General features: G+C 36.7%; 2 protein-coding genes across 2 annotated transcripts in view; one reads left to right on the top strand and one right to left on the bottom strand.

The window, feature by feature from the left end:
* Window positions 1-10,478, top strand: part of LOC137406958 (protein crumbs-like) — a 97,915-nt gene extending 87,437 nt beyond the window's left edge. Inside the window, exons 19-21 of the mRNA XM_068093558.1 lie at window positions 6,078-6,186; window positions 10,055-10,103; window positions 10,401-10,478. Coding sequence (XP_067949659.1) covers window positions 6,078-6,186; window positions 10,055-10,103; window positions 10,401-10,478 — 236 coding nt within the window. The remainder of the gene's footprint in view (window positions 1-6,077; window positions 6,187-10,054; window positions 10,104-10,400) is intronic.
* An 886-nt stretch (window positions 10,479-11,364) lies between these two features.
* LOC137406957 (uncharacterized) lies at window positions 11,365-13,557 on the bottom strand. Its single transcript, XM_068093557.1, has 2 exons — window positions 13,139-13,557; window positions 11,365-12,943 (listed from the first exon to the last, which is right to left on the bottom strand). Exons 1-2 carry the CDS (start codon window positions 13,555-13,557, stop codon window positions 11,365-11,367), a joined length of 1,998 nt encoding a protein of 665 aa, XP_067949658.1.
* Window positions 13,558-18,311: the final 4,754 nt, after the last annotated feature.

Genomic DNA, 18,311 nt, shown 5'->3' with positions numbered 1-18,311 from the left:
GTTCCTTTCGCAACACATCGCTTTCATTGCCATTTGCACCATTGAAAATTAACTCTGTATTTTAATCTGGGAACGACAACTCTTTCTTTGCATACGCGTGCGGTAAGATTTGAATTTCCAAAATTCGGCAGCCCGCTGCTGAAATATGTTGCCAAGTTAAACGCAGCGCTAAGCTTTATTTGTCAAAGAGTTTAAAATAAACTCGTTATTCATTACCATTACATCATAGTGAGTCTAAAATACAGGCGCTCCAACGTAAATAATCCATTCCAGGAAGGTTTACATTATAGGGAATTTATGTTATAAGAACAGTAAAATACATGTAAATTGCCTAGTCTGCTCAAAAATTTATCCAAACTCACCCCTTTTGGCCATGCAAAAAGGAAAAACTTGAATTAATTTTTTATTTGTGGGCTTAAACATAACTTCATTATTATTGGTTTGCATCCACAACCTTTCTTTTTTATGATTAATCTCATTGTATTTATAGACCACGACTAGCTGTATTACCCGTGTTCGGGAACAGATTTACGTAAAGCAATAGTTTTATTGAGAGTTGTCTTTCATACCGTAAAACAACTCCAAATATGCAATCTTCTGAAATTTTTGTGCTGATCTGACTGCATACACATATGCAGTTGTACATGTCAATAATGTTGGAGAGCCCATTGGAGATATGCAATGTGTTTTACAGCTAGTCTACAATGCATCAGTCGTAACTGACGCCGTTCAAACTGGCAGTATGGAAAAGTTTTACATATTTTAAGAAATTCTAGAAAATATTTTGCTGTTGCACCGCTTAGCTATCGCCAGCTTTTATTGAATTGAGACTTCTGTATGCTTGAAACACTAATCATGACTCACCAGTTCTTCGTCTATAGCCTGTGTTTTGACATGGTATATACAAACTGTGCAGCAGTAATGTGGTTGTGTTGATAAAATTTATTATCAATAAAATCTACTATATAAACTACATATATGGCCTCTCGCCTTTTCAACGTAAGGCGTTACATCCGGAGCATTTTTGGACATTCGTCCCATAAAAAAAATTCAACCCTATACTGTGTTGCATGACTGTAGTCAAGCGCAAAGTTTTCTGTCCATACACGGCGCCTGGTAGCAGCTGCTGTAGTTAGTGCATCTCGCTGTTGTCTCCGTTTCATCCGCTCCGAAAATTCAGCTCGGTGAGCAGCTGTTGTAGCTAGTGCATCATGTTCTTGTCGCCGCTGCATCCGCTCGGAGGTTTCTCCACGTCTGGCCGATGTAGCGGCTGCTCTGAGCCGTTTGAGTTACTGCTGGGGTCGGTCTAGTAGTCTCTGCACTTCTAGCGGCTGCAGCATCTATTCTGTTCTCGATGTACCCATGTTTGTTTGGCGGTTTCTGCTTTTCTAGCAGCTGCAGCAGCAGTTTCGTTTCGTTGTGGGTGTAGCTGCGTTTGCTCTGCAGTTTCTGCTCGTCTTGCTGCTGCTTCGCAAATTTGATCTCTCTCTATGGGAATCAATCTGTTTTATCGTTTGGGCAATAGGCTTTTTGGAAGGCATCGTACTGCTTCAAGCATTTCTAACATTGAATGAGATGGTGTGCTTTTTGTAATATATATATATTACAAAAATTATTACAAAAGATTATTATATATTATAATAATCGTAGTAGAACCGACTTTATCTAGCCATTACTTTCTATTTCACATCTAAACACATTTACTGTTGTCTTATTTTATCTCCAAGTTAGTTTTTACTACGCAAAACATTTTTTATGGTATGAAGTTTTAGAGAATTTCTATTTTCATTTTCATATAATAAGTGCTGTGTACAGCAACCAAATTCTTTATATATTGCAAATTGTTTAAAATTTCTGTTTGATATGTCTACTGGAAACCTGTGACCCTAAAAAATGGGTAATGCGCCATTTTTCTATGTACTGATGGTGTGGAAAAGACAAAAGTAGGTGTTAGCCAGCTCAAACACACTGGCCAAATATACAAATAATCAAAGATATAAATAAATAAACACCTTCATATAAAAGTTAGATTGGAAAATGTTGTATGCCAAATAAAATGATTTTTTGTGCAAAAACTTTTATTACCATTGCAATGCCGAGTATTTACATAGTACCTGCTGTTACAGATGTCTTTATCATCGTCCAGCTTTTTCTGACCTTTCACCTTGCAGTAGCTTTCTACAGATGCAGCAGCATGTATTCAACTATTTAGATCGGAGCCTGATAAAGAGCTTTTGATTGTTTAAACTTTTGAACCTAAATCTGATATGGATAACAAAATGTCTACATACCCTAGGACACTTATATTTCGCTAGTATTTAGTTTCGTGAGTAGCACACAGAGTAAAATTTCGCTGCAACTTATTTTCGCAGCTCTGATGAGTGCGAAAATATAGTGATGTGAAAATAAATACAGTGGAACAAACAAATTAGATTCCTCAGGTCCGGTCCTCTAGTAAAAAAAGTTTTTATATTTGCGACTAGTTTGTATTTGTAACCCGCAGGTATAAATGTATGGCAGAAATCGATAATTCAACGTGATCGCTTGCTGCCATTTGTTTCTTGGACTATCAATGACGTCTCGGTCCTTTCCGTCGTGACCGATATAGTACCAATATTAGATCTCAAGTATTTATAGCAAGCGATGGCCATGGCACGTTTTGAGTTCACAATATTTCAAATTTAAAAAAAAATCAAATACAGTACATGTCTCATAAAAAAGAAAATAGATAACAACCAACATCACAACCAGAACTGTATAACATGGTTGGACCTGGTGAGGGTTGTTATCGTTTTTGGTTGGCAGTAAAATTCATCACTACAATAAGTATTATTTAATTGTATGACTTCACCTACCAGACTTTCATCCTCATCAGTTACAAATTCGGTGACTAAACTGATATCATCATCTTCTTCGTTTGTCTTGGCTTTTCCAAAAAAAATTGTTATCTTAATTTGCTTTGCCATGCTGCTCATTCGGTGTATTAACGAATTTACTAGAAATTTCCCAATGAGCTCAATCACACACAAAATTATCTGCATTTCTAATATCACGATTTTGTTGTGGATATCAATGAACTACAGGGCCGTATTCCCTTGGACAGCTGGCCGGCTAAGACGCCCCAACTTTTTAGGAATTTCATAGTCCAACGGCTATAGAAAGGTTTTTATCGCTGTAGAATATCACTTTATTCGAAGCCATAGATACAAACATCAACTTTTAGTAGTTCTTAGGCGTCATTATTATCTTCATCAGCGGCAAAATATTCTTGTTAACGACTTTTATAAAGGTTTGCAAAATATCAAGTTTTAGCAAACATCTGCTTGCCCATATCCTACTTAATGAACTTGAAATAAAATCGGCAAAAATGATCTTTGTTAAAACGCTTAAAAGAAAAAGATGTCTTCTTTCTGAGCTTTTTAACTGCATACAAGTTTTGCCTGTTTTAATTTTAAAACGTTTTGTCAGTCACATCAGCTAAAACAAAGCAAATCTCAAAAAATAGAAAAATGTTGATACTTGCCAATAAAATTTTTTAAAACTTCATGTGAGAGGCCCGGCTGAGGCCTTACATAAGAGAAACCTGTTGGGAGCTTACAGCACCCCCCCCCCCTTCCTTCTCCACACCCCAGATGTTCATAACTAGTCATCTAACATTAGCCCCCCAACTTGAAACCAGTGAATACAGGCCTGTGTAGAACATAGCTATTTAATTTCGAATTTTCGCTAGTTCGTTATGATAGTTTAGTTTCGCGCATGAATTTTTCGCGTGATGATGACTCCGCGAAAACGCGAAAGTTAGATGCCGCGAATACTTAAGTGTCCTAAGGTAATCAGCTCTTACATAACCAACTCGCAATAATAATCTGTTTAGGAGAAAACGCTGTGAGAGTAGTTGTCTTAAACTATAAATTATATATGTGTGGAGTAGATGTCTTAAACTATAAATTATATATGTGTGGAGTAGATGTCTTAAACTATAAATTATATATGTGTGGAGTAGATATCTTAAACTATAAATTATATACGTGTGGAGTAGATGTCTTAAACTATAAATTATATACATGTGGAGTAGATGTCTAAAACTATAAATCATATATGTGTGAGTAGATGTCTCAAATTATCAGTAACTATCATAACCACTAGCAATAAATTCGAGCAGAATAAATTAAAAGTATTAAATTCACCATAGTGCTCTACACAAACATAACAACTGTGTTCGCGTTAAGAATAACATACTATAATAAAGTTGAGTAAACTTATGCTAGTAGGTTGAAATTATACCAGCAGATATTCATTTACAGTAGTTGTAGATAGCAGTTAGATAGCATTTAGATAGCAGGTAGATAGCAGGTAGATAGCAGTTAGATAGCAGGTAGATAGCATTTAGATAGCAGTTAGATAGCAGGTAGATAGCAGTTAGATAGCAGGTAGATAGCAGTTAGATAGCAGGTAGATAGCAGGTAGATAGCATTTAGATAGCAGTTAGATAGCAGGTAGATAGCAGGTAGATAGCAGGTAGATAGCAGTTAGATAGCAGGTAGATAGCAGTTAGATAGCAGGTAGATAGCAGGTAGATAGCAGTTAGATAGCAGGTAGATAGCAGTTAGATAGCAGGTAGATAGCAGGTAGATAGCAGGTAGATAGCATTTAGATAGCAGTTAGATAGCAGGTAGATAGCAGTTAGATAGCAGGTAGATAGCAGGTAGATAGCAGGTAGATAGCAGGTAGATAGCAGTTAGATAGTAGGTAGATAGCAGTTAGATAGCTGGTAGATAGCAGGTAGATAGCAGGTAGATAGCAGTTAGATAGCAGGTAGATAGCAGGTATTAGTACTTACCATTGGTCTGTTCCAGTTCTATACCTACACAAATTAAACTAGTAAAACGGCATTCTTCAGAAAGCTTATAGATGGAATACAAATTCGGTATGGCCCTTAATGTAAAGACAATAATAGCAGCGTTTACAAACTTCCTCTATGTAAAGTGATGAGCTGAATACGTTTCAGGATTTGTCCAGCTGTACAAATGTTAAGAACTTTTGCAATAGACTTCTTTATAATTTTTTTTGCTGTGAAGTACTTTTTAATCAACAATCACGCACGAGAGCAGAAAATGATGTAGTAGAACTAGTTCATGGTTTGACCTTAAATGCTAATGTTCGTCTGCACACTGCAAAAATATTTTATATTTTCAAAAGTGTATAAGTTCATTGAGCAAGTGATTATTAGAAATGATAAAAGGAAACTTTAGTGAAGGGGTCCTTCATCTGCCTCAACAATGATTCAACCTTATTAAGTAGGCTTACTGAGAGATTTCGCTATAAGTTTTTGCATTAGTATTCTAAAAGTAAGTATCGAACACCATTATTTCAATCAGCTGCCTTAAACAATTACACACATTTATCTGTCATGAAATGGCTGGTCCAGATCATAGCTTTTTCTAGCTGTGGCCAAATATTCATTTACATTTTTATCAGTTGAAAGAAAATTGAGGTTTTAAAAAATCTAAAACATTCTGTTTCAGCATGAAAGATTCTGCTTAACAACATGGTGTTACCAAATTGTTTCTGACCTCAAACGGTCCAACAGGAACTTTAAGCTTCACAGTTTACACATATATATATATATATATATATATATGTATTTTTGTTGATGTTTGCTCACCTTCAGTCATGATGATGTGAAGTAGTGTGATTAAACCATATAATCCAGGATATAATAAATGTACGTAGTAGATTATCGTGGCGCCATTCCTCAGTGCGCGTGTGTGTGTGAAAAAGGGATGTAGTTAGGTATAATATTTCTGATTGGTTAATATCCGTTGAGTATAATTGGTTAATATAAATGTTGTTATCCAACCAGGATGATTGTCCTTATATAGTATGTAGTCGCTGTGACGATAATATTGTCGAGTAAATATTTATATGTACAGGAGAGGGTAATTCCCATTGTATATTAACATATTTGTGTACTTACATAAGCTTTTTAGTGTTTTGTGCGGAGCGGTTCACAGAGAAACAATTTTCTTGCAAAACTAATTTTAGTCATTTTTATTTGTAAGCTTTTTCTCTTGTAGATTTATCACATCATCATAGGCTTCCTGGATCAGTCATAGCTGCCATCGCCAGCGCTCTCGCAGTTTTTCTACTGATGATTGGGGTTATTATAGCTTTTGTTCTTGACAGGTTTGCCTCAATTCCCCTTCTCCAGATTATTATTTTACAGCTTCTAGCTAACATTCGTGTGCTTGTTAATGAGGGTATACTGAAGATTTTAGGTGAGACGCATTGCACATTCATTTGTAATTACTCATGCAGTTTTGGCCATGCAGTTTTGGCCATGCAGTTTTGGCCATGCAGCTTTGGCCATGCAGCTTTGGCCATGCAGCTTTGGCCATGCAGCTTTGGTCATGCAGCTTTGGCCATGCAGCTTCATGCCACATTTGCAAGATTTCGAAAGGTTTAGTAAATCTAAAATGTTTTTTAAATGAATGACTTTGTAACTTTCATCGGTGAACGATTTCTCAACACCTGGCAATAAAAAAAATCTTGTCATATTATAGCGAATGACTGCAAAATTATGCTCATTTGGTCCTTTCATTGACGAAAATCTTCATTTGCTGGAGCTTTCTCCAAGTCATACACTAGTGTTACATGCTACGAATTTCTGAGCTTCGACGTTGTGGTTGTGATCATAGGAATAAGGAGGACGTAATTACATCATACGCAGGAGTGGTCAAACAACTCCCAATTGCTCGTAGCTGACGAGTTTACATGCTACGAAGCTGTTGTCGCACAACTCCGCGTTTTCGATACCAGCCTGTTGGGCTTTTTTCTACAGCAGGACGCATATTTTGTATCGCAGCTGAGACTATTTAAATGCGTCCAAGGTCAAATGTCAATTGGTGTGGGAAATTGTTCTTTCAAATTCGAAGTTGATGTCGGTCCCTTCAAATTCACAATGATTATTTGCGGCCTCTGCCATGGTTGTACGCAGCCGTGTTCTTTTCTCTTTGGTCATCTATCTTTAAAAAATGTTTAAAAAATTTGACCATTATTACTAGGTTGAGCATTGTGATAACTAACTCGTCTGCGAACAGAGCGTTCATCATTTTAGAAAATAACTCCGAGTTTGAAAGAAAAATTTCCCACACCTTATGACATTTTAAAATATTGTGTTTTAAAACTTATAAAGTATTTATATGCTTTGCCATTTTAAAATAAATGTGTTTTAAAATATTTTTAAAACACGCTCGCTGAAACCAGAGCTGCGTAGGACTGCTGTAAGGATGTCACAAATAAAGACGAAGAAAATCCAACCTCCAATTGCAAAGATTAACGCAATAATACCAATATTGATGTTTACATCCTACGCAGTACTCCGCTGTTGATACGATTTTTCCAAAATACCTCCCTTGAATCGGAAGTTTGAGTTGCTTTGAAAAATTGAACATGCTACAATTGAAACCATTTATTTCAATGCTATAGAGATGAAAAGTACCACAAAAGTTTGTAACATGTAACATTAGCGATAGGAGAGGCATTGAAAATAGAATTAAGAAAACAAGGAGCCTGGAGGCAATGCATTACAAGTGTAGGACTAATGTAGTGCATTACGAGTATATGACTAGTGTAGTGCATTACGAGTGTAGGACTAGTGCAGTGCAGTACGAGTGTATGACTAGTGTAGTGCATTACGAGTATATGACTAGTGTAGTGCATTACGAGTGTAGGACTAGTGCAGTGCAGTACGAGTGTATGACTAGTGTAGTGCATTACGAGTATATGACTAGTGTAGTGCAGTACAAGTATATGACTAGTGTAGTGCATTACGAGTGTATGATTAGTGTAATGCAGTACCAGTGTATGACTAGTGCAGTACGAGTGTATGACTAGTGTAGTGCATTACGAGTATATGACTAGTGTAGTGCAGTACAAGTATATGACTAGTGTAGTGCATTACGAGTGTATGATTAGTGTAATGCAGTACCAGTGTATGACTAGTGCAGTACGAGTGTATGACTAGTGTAGTGCATTACGAGTGTATGACTAGTGTAGTGCATTACGAGTGTATGACTAGTGCAGTGCATTACGAGTGTAGGACTAGTTCAGTGCATTACGACTGTATGACTAGTGTAGTGCATTTCGAGTGTATGACTAGTGTAGTGCATTATGAGTACATGACTAGTGTAGTGCAGTACAAGTGAATGACTAGTATTAGGGTGAATATGGCGCCTTACAGTGCCTCGCGTTGCGTGTTCGCAACTCGAGTTGATCAACTCGAGTTGCACAACTCGAGTTGTGAACGCGCAACACGACTTTTCAAAAGTAAGGTGCAATATAGTGGTATTACGGTAGAATAACCGTAGATCTGGTTATATTAACAATGGTATATCAATAGGCACCCGTTAGCTAATAGAAATTGATCTGTATGTACTGTAAAACTAGAGCTAATAGCGAATTATTAGAATTATACTGTGCCGAGTTTGCAACTCGAGTTGCACAACTCGAGTTGTGCAACTCGAGTTGTACAACTCGAGTTTGTAAATATAACTCGAGTTGTACAACTCGAGTTGCACAACTCGAGTTCACCAAAACCCAAGCCGAGTTCTTTCAACAGTAACTCGAGTTCAACAACTCGGCTTGAGAACATCTCATCATTTTATTTTCTCTAGCTATATGGAATTTTTTTTGTGCATCATTAAACGCCGTTGAAATAATTTCTATGTTCATTTTCGGTGTTCATTCAGTTTCTTGTCAGATTCTAGAGAGATGACTCTTTTTCATTTGAAAAAGAAGTTGCCCGGCTGGCTGCGAATTTCTTTTTCCCAAACAGGTTTACATACGGCAGTAAAATTCTGGCTCATGATTGGCTTTAGTAATTGAGTTTTAGTAACCAAAACTTACATCATTACAATAGAAATCAATAGTTATAATTAGAAAGAAACACAAAATTCTAAATAACGTAGCAAAACTGATGTTATCATTCAAAAAGTGCTGTTTAAACGTAAGAGGCGCTCACTTAAAACTCATTAATTTAAGCCATTTTGAATAAAATTTTGAAATTTTGTGTATTTCTCTAATTATAATTATTGACTTTCCATGTAATGATGTAAGTTTTGATTACTAAAACTCAATTACTAAAGCCAATCATGAGCCAAAATTTTACTGCCGTTTGTAAACCTGTTTGGGAAAAAAATTTCGCTGCTCGGTTCTCATATAGATTGTTCTTAGTTTGCTTTTTACGTTCTACAATTGTTTTTGTCTCTTTATATTTATAGAAATGAATATGCGCAAATCTCGCCAATATATATAATTTAAATATGTATACATATTTAAATTATTATTAAATTTCTGTAAATGAGACACCCTAATTACTCGCTTTGCTTTCTTTACGAACCCGTGTTAGTTTTGCGTATAGGTAACACAACTCCAGGTCATAAACCCAGGCCGAGTTGTACAATTCGGCAACTCGAGTTGGACAACACGGCAACTCGAGTTGTACAACTCGAGTTGTGAACGCGCAACGCGAGGCACTGTAAGGCGCCATAGGGTGAAGTAACTCGATCCTTGGGGCTACATGTAACAGATCATGTAACAGGTCGTAATGAGTTTAATGAGGTAGACATTTTGTCTTTTATACTAAATAAGCGTAATGGTCTTTTCGTTATCTTTTGGCAGATACGTGTTTCAGTAGTCGAAGCCAATTAATCTGCAGTATTCATTTTCTAAAGAAAACAGTTTAAGATTGTAAGCCCTTACTACGACTGCCAGTGACCTGTACGGAAACTCAAACCATTTGGTCAAAGCTAGCGTAGTACATCATAATTACGTAGTAATTATTTACAGCAACCTCACTTGGAAGTATACATAAAACTACAACGTCAAAAATTGATTGTAAATATTCTTGTTGACATTGCCAAAATTTTGTGTTGTAATCTATAAGATTTCGTTTATTTCTGCATGTGCGTCATACTCTATAGCGTTTATATTGGCTGGTGATTGTAGCTTTCATATCCAAGTCGTTATTCTGCAATGTGCTATCGGTTTGTAGCAAAAGAAATCTAACTTGGAAGCAGGAGCCAACTCTTCATAAGGCCAAGGTTTGTCACATGATATGCTAAGATATGTAAATTACTGAGAGCTCACTCATATTAAACACGCATGAAAGTACACTATGCCTACTAATGTGGTTATAACAGCTTCTTCAGAATTTTCTTTGCCAAAAAATGTCCAACTCCAAATGTCTGCCATTATTTTCAACTGTTGATCAAATTTAAAGACCGGAGCCGCTTGCTATATAAATTATTGATCCTACTCAAACATTAATTTAATATGATGATTATTGTCATACTTATTGTTGATTGTATGAATGTTGACCACAGTTGGCTTTTTTTCAGGCACGGAACCCGTTTTATTTCTACAAACATAACAAACAGGCTGAAGATAAACGAAGGCTACTCTCTTTTCCTGAGTGAAATGAATGTGATGTTTTATTTATCCTTATGCCGTTACGTTAATGCATTCTATGTTCATTCATATTTTTATTAAATAATTGGTTATTTTCTTTAGTATAGCAATACAAAACCAGCAATAATAATCAAGCCAATACTCAATCAAATCAATCATCAGAATCGTTCTGTTATATTGTTACCAAACGATGTCAAGTTTGTTTGGCAATAAATAATTTATTAATCTATCTAAAATGGTAGAAATTAAATGCTTTTAGTTGTATTCAATTTACAAAGCCGTGACCATTGGCATGCGTAGGTAGGTAAGAAAATTGTTAGCAATCAAATCATATACTAAGTTCAAAATTTGTTAACAATCGAAATATGTATTAAGTTAAAAAATGTGGTAAGAATTAGAAACAAACTGAGCTACCAACTAATGGAACTATAGAAATTAATAGTACTACTAGATGACCTTGTACCGATGTTCTTGTAAAATTTTTTACCTCCATCGACAGAGCGAAAAGACATGTGTAGAATGGTGTTAGTATATGTCAAAAGCGGTTTGATGAAGAGAGCAGATTGATTGAAAAAACCAGGTGGTGTACTCCTCCCAGAATTCTATCTGAAGTTGTGAGCTTACGTGCGTGACGAAAGGGGAGCCAAAAGCTTCGCGTGAGTGCGGTCTGTATCTATCCATGTGCTCGACATCGCTTCTATCAGGGGTCTCAACCTGTCCAGAAAAAAAATCCAAGCAAATACTTCACATTTTTTTGGTAAGGAACTTCTTACCTGAGTTCAAAAGCTTTATTGGTATGAAGGCTTTCAACTTGATGAAGAACAGAAAGTGAGTGGGATGTAGCACTTAATGACGTATGAACAATAAGAACAATCGCTATACAGGCAAAGAAATTTAGGAACTGTGCAATCTGTTATAGTCCATTGTAGCTTTTTTGCAACGTTTCAACAATTCATCTTTATTGTCAATTTCCGTGGCTGGAGATCGTTTGTTGACCTTCATTTGTAGGATCGCATTTATTGTCTCTATAGCAAGACTATTGCGTACTGGTGTGTGTACAGCCTTTAATAGACTAAATAGCCTTTCAGTACCTGCGTTGCTATTGGGAAAAGCTAGAATATAGCTCATGGCTAACTGCACAGCTGGATACTTCTCTGCCATGTGAATCCAGAACGGTATACAATCCTTGGCTGTGTCAAACTCATCACAAAGCATCATCCTCAGCTGTGTTTTAAGGTCTTCTGGCACTGGTGCTCCTATCAGCTTACACAGATCAATAAATAGTTTAATGACATTGCGATTCTCAGAAATGGTTTGTGGGTTGAGGACACTGAAGGCTTTTAGTAGGTCAACTGGAAAGGTGGTTCGGAGCTTGGTAAAAAATGCAAGTATCCAATCCTTGCAGTAATTTAGTACCTTGTGTTCGGTCTCGGTGTCTTCATCATAGATACGTTCCAATTCTATCCTACAATCAGTACTGATGGCAAACTCTGATGGTTCTAGGAAACTACTCAAATCAATCTGGGAGAGATCATGTCGCAGATATGGTCGAATCTTTTCTGGAGGGAGAATGCGACCCAGTAAGTCCTTGATCAGAGACAGGGTTGCCTCATAACCTCTATCAAGTATAAACTGCTCATTCTGGAAGAGTACATTGTACTTGTCAACAGTTTTCAGCGTATCACTCAAAAAGAACAGCAGTGGCTTTGTCACCGGGTCAGTGAGGATCTCTTTTATATTCTTTGCCTTTCCTCGCTTCTCGGCCTCCTTACAATCTATGAAGTACTTCATTATGGGTTCATAGAATACCAGCAGCCGTTCTAGACAGGGCCTTATTGACAACCAGCGAGTAGAACAATGCTTTAGCATCCTCTTATATTCAAGATCTGGGTATGCTGCAAAATAGCTTTTCAGTTCTTCTGTTCTGGGCATGCTGTTGTCAAAGTGGTAATGAATATCTACCAAAAGGTCGTCTACGGAAAATGGTAGAGCTTGACTGGCCTTTTTAACACAGAGATTGCAGAGATGACAAATACAACCCATGTCTACCACATTTGGATTTTGGTCTCTAATGAGTCTTATCACACCTTTGTGTTTGCCTTTCATCACATTGCAATTGTCGCTCTGGAAGGCAACAACATTAGTCCATTTTATCACACCATGAGTTTTAAAGAATGAGTCCACGAGCTTGAATATGCCATTAGCAGAGGCATCTGAGCATTTGACCAGCTGAACAAACCTTGTGGAATTTGTCTTGGTAGGTTCATCATATAAAGATGCCAGAATTGCTAATACCTTTTCACCAGAATCGTTGCTTTCGTCGATCATAAGAGTAAAAGGCTTAAGCTTCAGCTCTGCAATGACCTGAGTATTATAATCATTTCCAATGCACTTTGTGATTTGTGCCACTTTAGTAGCTCCACACATCATTGACTTGGCTATCTTGCTGTCAGAGCATACAGATTTTAATCCCCTGTAAAATGTATAACAATGTACAGTATGTAGTCTATTATTGTTAGAATAATATTCCATCAATACTACAAGTGAAAAAGAAAATATATTATGAAAAATAATAAGCTACCTAGACTATATACAACTCGTGAGGAAAGAATCACTGTCATGTAAGAGTGCTTACTAACTACTCTCAGATAAACTATGTTGTACCTACCTAGCAACCTCAGCACAAGCAACAAAGCTGACATTCTTCATGGTAAGCATCTGAATTAGCATGACCTCGGATTCTATTACATTGTTATCTTCTTTGTTTTTCAAGCCATACATATCCAAAGAATTCTGCTTTTTATTTCGTTCTACTGCCTTGATATGTTTGGTGGTATTGGTATGTTTCCTAGCATCTTTGGCTCCCCCTCTTCGAATGTTAATAACTGATCGGCATTCCAAACAACACAGTTCATATTCAGAGTGCTTTTTAAACGTGTTAGGACAACTTTCATTGAGCTCAGCAAGTAAATTGGCAGATGCTTTGCTGCCAGCAAGCTTCTTAGGTTTTTTAGATGGTGGGGCAGCCTCAACAACAACCCCTTCTTCACTATCGCTGCTGACCGCTAAGGGAGAAGCAGCAGCCATTTTTCTGCACACTAAGTTGCTTTGTAGATAACATGCATGTTACGCATGATAGATTTCATCTTACGTTGAGCATTAATTCTGCTGCATGTATTTCTCAGACTAGCTTTAGCTTGCGATCGTAAAAAATGAGCATTTAGCGTATGCCAAAGACGTAAGATTTCATTTGAACTGTGTGATTATTACTATATATAACTATCGATTCAACAACGAGTTACCCACATTCGTATCATACGGGTATATTAAGATTAAACCTTCCTGATTCACCCTTTATCAGTTACAGAAGTTAGGTTATAAAATTTAGCGATTCAAATAATCATTTCTCTTTATTTGTCAAAGACAAAGACGTCTTGCTAATTAATTAAACTTCTTTAAATAAAATTTTTGATGAATTTCTATCTCTTTTAACACAGGGATTAAGCTGATAAGAAATGTAAACAAGAAAATCCGAGTAAGTGGTTGAAAAATCCTAGCAGATTATAAGGAATCCGAGCATAAACCTTTATTGGACAAAATCCGTCCGAGTGACTGCTTTTGAACTTCAAATCCGACCAATTCGGATTAAATCCGAGTAGTTGAGACCCCTGCTTCTATTGGCCTACCTAAATAACAATCGGTACAGGAATGGCAATGCAATAGTTTATTTCAACTTATTGGATATCCTTCCAACTGGATTAGCTTTCTTTGACGAATTGGATAACCACAAAACTGCAATAGCGTCAATTGACTCACAAAACATCCTTGCAACTGCAAGGGTTTTTCTGATTTACTGGATATTTGTATGTTTGCAATAACGTACATTGACTTACTGGATATTATAATATAAAAATTTCCTTTCAATTTCTTGATATCAAAACAACTTGAATAGCTTCCTTTGACTTACTGGATATCAATACGATTAGAATAGCTTCATTTGACTTACTGGATATCAATACGACTAGAATAGCTTCCTTTGTATTGCTGGATATCCATACAAGTAGAACAGCTTCCTTTGACTTACTGGATATTCATACAAGTAGAATAGCTTCTTTTGACTTGCTGGATAACAATACGACTAAAATAGCTTCATTTCACTTAGTGGATATTCACACAAGTAGAACAGCTTCCTTTGATTTACCGGATATCCATACGACTACAATAACTCCCTTGGACTTATCGGATATCAATATGACTAGAATAGCTTCCTTTGACTTACTGGATATCAATACGACTAGAATAGCTTCATTTGACTTACTCGATATCCATACAAGTAGAATAGCTTCCTTTGACTTACTGAATATCCATATGACTAGAATAGCTTCCTTTGACTTACTGGATATCAATACGATTAGAATAGCTTCATTTGACTTACTGGATATCACTACGACTAGAATAGCTTTTTTTGACTTACTGGATATCAATATGACTAGAGTAGCTTCCTTTGACTTACTGGATATCCATACGACTACAACAGCTTCCTTTGACTTACTGGATATCCTTACGACTGGAATAGCTTCATTTGACTTACTGGATATCAATACGACTAGAATCGCTTCCTTTGACTTACTGGACATCCATATGACTAAAATAGCTTTTTTGACATCCTGGATATCAATATGACTAGAATAGCTTCCTTTGACTTACTGGTTATCAATATGACTAGAATAGCTTTCTTTGACTTACTGAATATCCATACGACTAGAATAGCTTCCTTTGACTTTCTGGATATCCATATGACTAGAATAGCTTCCTTTGTCTTACTGGATATCAATGACTTGAATAGCTTCCTTTGACTTACTGAATATCCATACGGCTAGAATAGCTTCCTTTGACTTACTGGATATCCATATGACTAGAATAGCTTCCTTTGATTTACTGGATATCCTTTGATCGTGTATGCAACTTACTGTTGACCTCTTAGCCAAAACACTTGATGCTAGTGTTCTGCTGACATCCACCGCAATATGATAATAGTGTATAGTTGTCCATTATTAACTCGACTTGCAACTTTCTTAGTCGATCGTCTCTTTGCAGAGGCTCTAAAACACAGTTACCCACACACGCAAGCATATACACATACATTAGCATAAACCCACAGTGCACACACACGCGTACATACATCCACATGCGCACACACATACACAAGCGCGTACACAAGATCACATGAATGCATGTACACACACGCATTCAAACACGTACGCATACACACACAGACGCATACACATGCGTGCATGCACACACGCACACACAAGCAACACATATGCACAGAGGAAGATAAAAACAATAGCTCATTTAACTAGATACACCTGATTAGAACACACGTGTAAGTCACATTTGCCTCCATCAATCCTTTATGTAACTTTTGTACCCCCACACTTCAAATCCACACAGTGTAATCAAAATTTTCTTCAGCTGTCAATTTTATGAACCTTCTTTTTTTAGCTTTAACCCCTATTTTTTGATGAGCTTTTTGGCCTTGTTACTTTAAAACAAGTTTGGTCCTTTTTCACGCTGTTGGTAAAGCTTACCAGCAATTTATCTGACTTGGCATGCCTGTAATGCTGACACAGACTTTTTCTTTTTGAGTTTTCCCCTTTTAGGAGTGACCTTCTTTTGTTGCTGCAGCATTTCTACATATCCACGACCAAATTACCCTTACCAAGATATGTAGAAGCTCTTTGCTGGCAAGCTTTCTAATCAGTAGCAGACATGGCTTTTCCCATGTTCATTAGATGATATGGCTTTATCACATTGTGTCTCTTTCAAAAGCACTTATCAACACACACTTGTAATCGTTAGTTGATTTCCTTACAAGATCTGTGTTAGAAGTGTGGCCATGAGTGTTGATAATAAAGAAAAGGTAAGGATTTGTCTGATAACAAATCAGTACCACAAAAAGCTACCCAGTGTTTGGAACGCAATCTTAGCTCATACTCCGAGCTCATACCATAGACCTATGAAATATACTACACTGGGCAATCTAATGCATCACAGGTCAGTTTTGTGTCCTACTCAAATAGTCACATTCTTTGCGACGCAATGTTAATGCTTTGTTCATTGCTAGTCCAGGCCATAATTTTAAGTAGCTTACCAGCAGCTTGCCATAAGCTTCAAAGGCTTCAAAACACCACACGAATTCAGAAGAAATTGTTTGCATTACTGAAAAACCAAATAAAGTCGAAAGCGCTAAGCTTGACTTAATAGATGGTTGCTTGCAAGAGCTAGAAGAAAATGAAAGCCAAAAACAAAAATCCAAGTCGTCTACAGTAAAAAAATCAAAGAATTTGCTATTACCGTGTATTACTATTCTCCAAAAGCATATGCTTATCTTAGAACGCTGTTCAAACTTCCAAATGGTAACTAAGACTCTTTCATTGATATACCGAATTGGTATTCGCTAGACTTTGACTAACTGTTAAACTGTTTGCAACTAAGAAGGCTTGGATCTCTACTGAGGAGTGTGGGGTACTTTACTTCACAATGTTACTGACACTAACACCACACCAACGTCACCGTGAAGTCTAAAATTACATTGCAAAAATCACACTTATGCAAAATCACACATGCAAAACTTTTAAAACAACATTCAATACAAGCAAAAATGTAGATGAGTGTATGCAGTTGAAATATAAAATGTAAAGAGACATATGCACTACTCACCTTTGCCTCCTTTACTATTAAATCTTGACTCTCAAAATGACCATAAAATGAATCGCACTATAAGCAAAAATATTTAGTCAAACACATTTTCAACAGACAGCAAAATGCTTGTTGCCTAACTGAATAGTCCAAACTGACTGAGCAGGCTGAGTGGATGGTTCAAGGCGGTAAGAGTTTAAAATGTGTCAGTACACCATAAAGTCACGTCCCATTGGTCAAGAAAACTGGCCTTAAGAGCCCAACCCTATCCAAACACACACCCATGATCTGACAATAACCAGAGAAGTGCTAATGCGATCAGGCAGACCACAGACAGATCTGCAGTCAACATTTGCGTAATGCACACAGCTTGTTACCTAATTTTATTGTACCATGCCAGTGCAAATGCCTGCAAATCAGAAACATTTACAATAATGGTTTTACAAAACCATTGTTTTGTTAGATTGCCATCATAAAGCTTAAATCAAGCTAACTTTGCACCATCTATTCTACTATAGCTAAATATTTTAATACAAGTTATGCTTTTGTTTAGCTATTTATTAAATAGCCATAGGTAATGCCTATATAAACTAGGTCTGGAAGGCAACAGTGCAATACCTACTATGAGAGTGAATAAACCACATCTTGGGTTATTATTCATACAGAAATGTAACAAATTTGTATCAGGCATTTTCATGCTCAATCTACAGCACAGCGTGAGTTGAAACTATCACTTCCAAATATGTCAAAATTACATGCATTGTGACATATTAGGCTTATCTCAAAGTGGACTATTACTGCGTTATATATATAGCCTACACATGCATTGTGAGTCATAATGACATCATGTACATGTAGCTTTTCTGATGTAATAACGTCCATTGTGACCTAATGAGGACAAAAATAGAATGCTACAGAATTTATCAGGAAAACATTTCATCATGATTTCATAATGCTGGCTTATATAAGATGCTGTGCCTTAGTTGAACATGTCATTTGCAATAGAACCAATTAATGCAGTGGGGGTAGCAATGGCATCTTCAACGAAACGAACCATTTCCAGAGTTACAATGGAAGCCTCACAAAGTAAACGAAATAGAAACGAATCTACAAGAGAATTCCAAGATGAGTGGACCCTA

This window comes from Watersipora subatra, chromosome 10, assembly GCF_963576615.1.
Source record: "Watersipora subatra chromosome 10, tzWatSuba1.1, whole genome shotgun sequence".
NCBI lineage: Eukaryota > Metazoa > Bryozoa > Gymnolaemata > Cheilostomatida > Watersiporidae > Watersipora > Watersipora subatra.
Note: the sequence above shows the minus strand (reverse complement) of the source record. Positions and strands in the feature narration are given on the sequence as shown.

Excerpts from the sequence above, each read along its gene's own strand:
- LOC137406957 (XM_068093557.1), bottom strand. The coding sequence starts at position 13,557 with ATGGCTGCTGCTTCTCCCTTAGCGGTCAGCAGCGATAGTGAAGAAGGG. Across the intron at positions 12,944-13,138 it reads GCTTGTGCTGAGGTTGCTAG|GGGATTAAAATCTGTATGCT; the intron begins GTAGGTACAACA and ends TACATTTTACAG.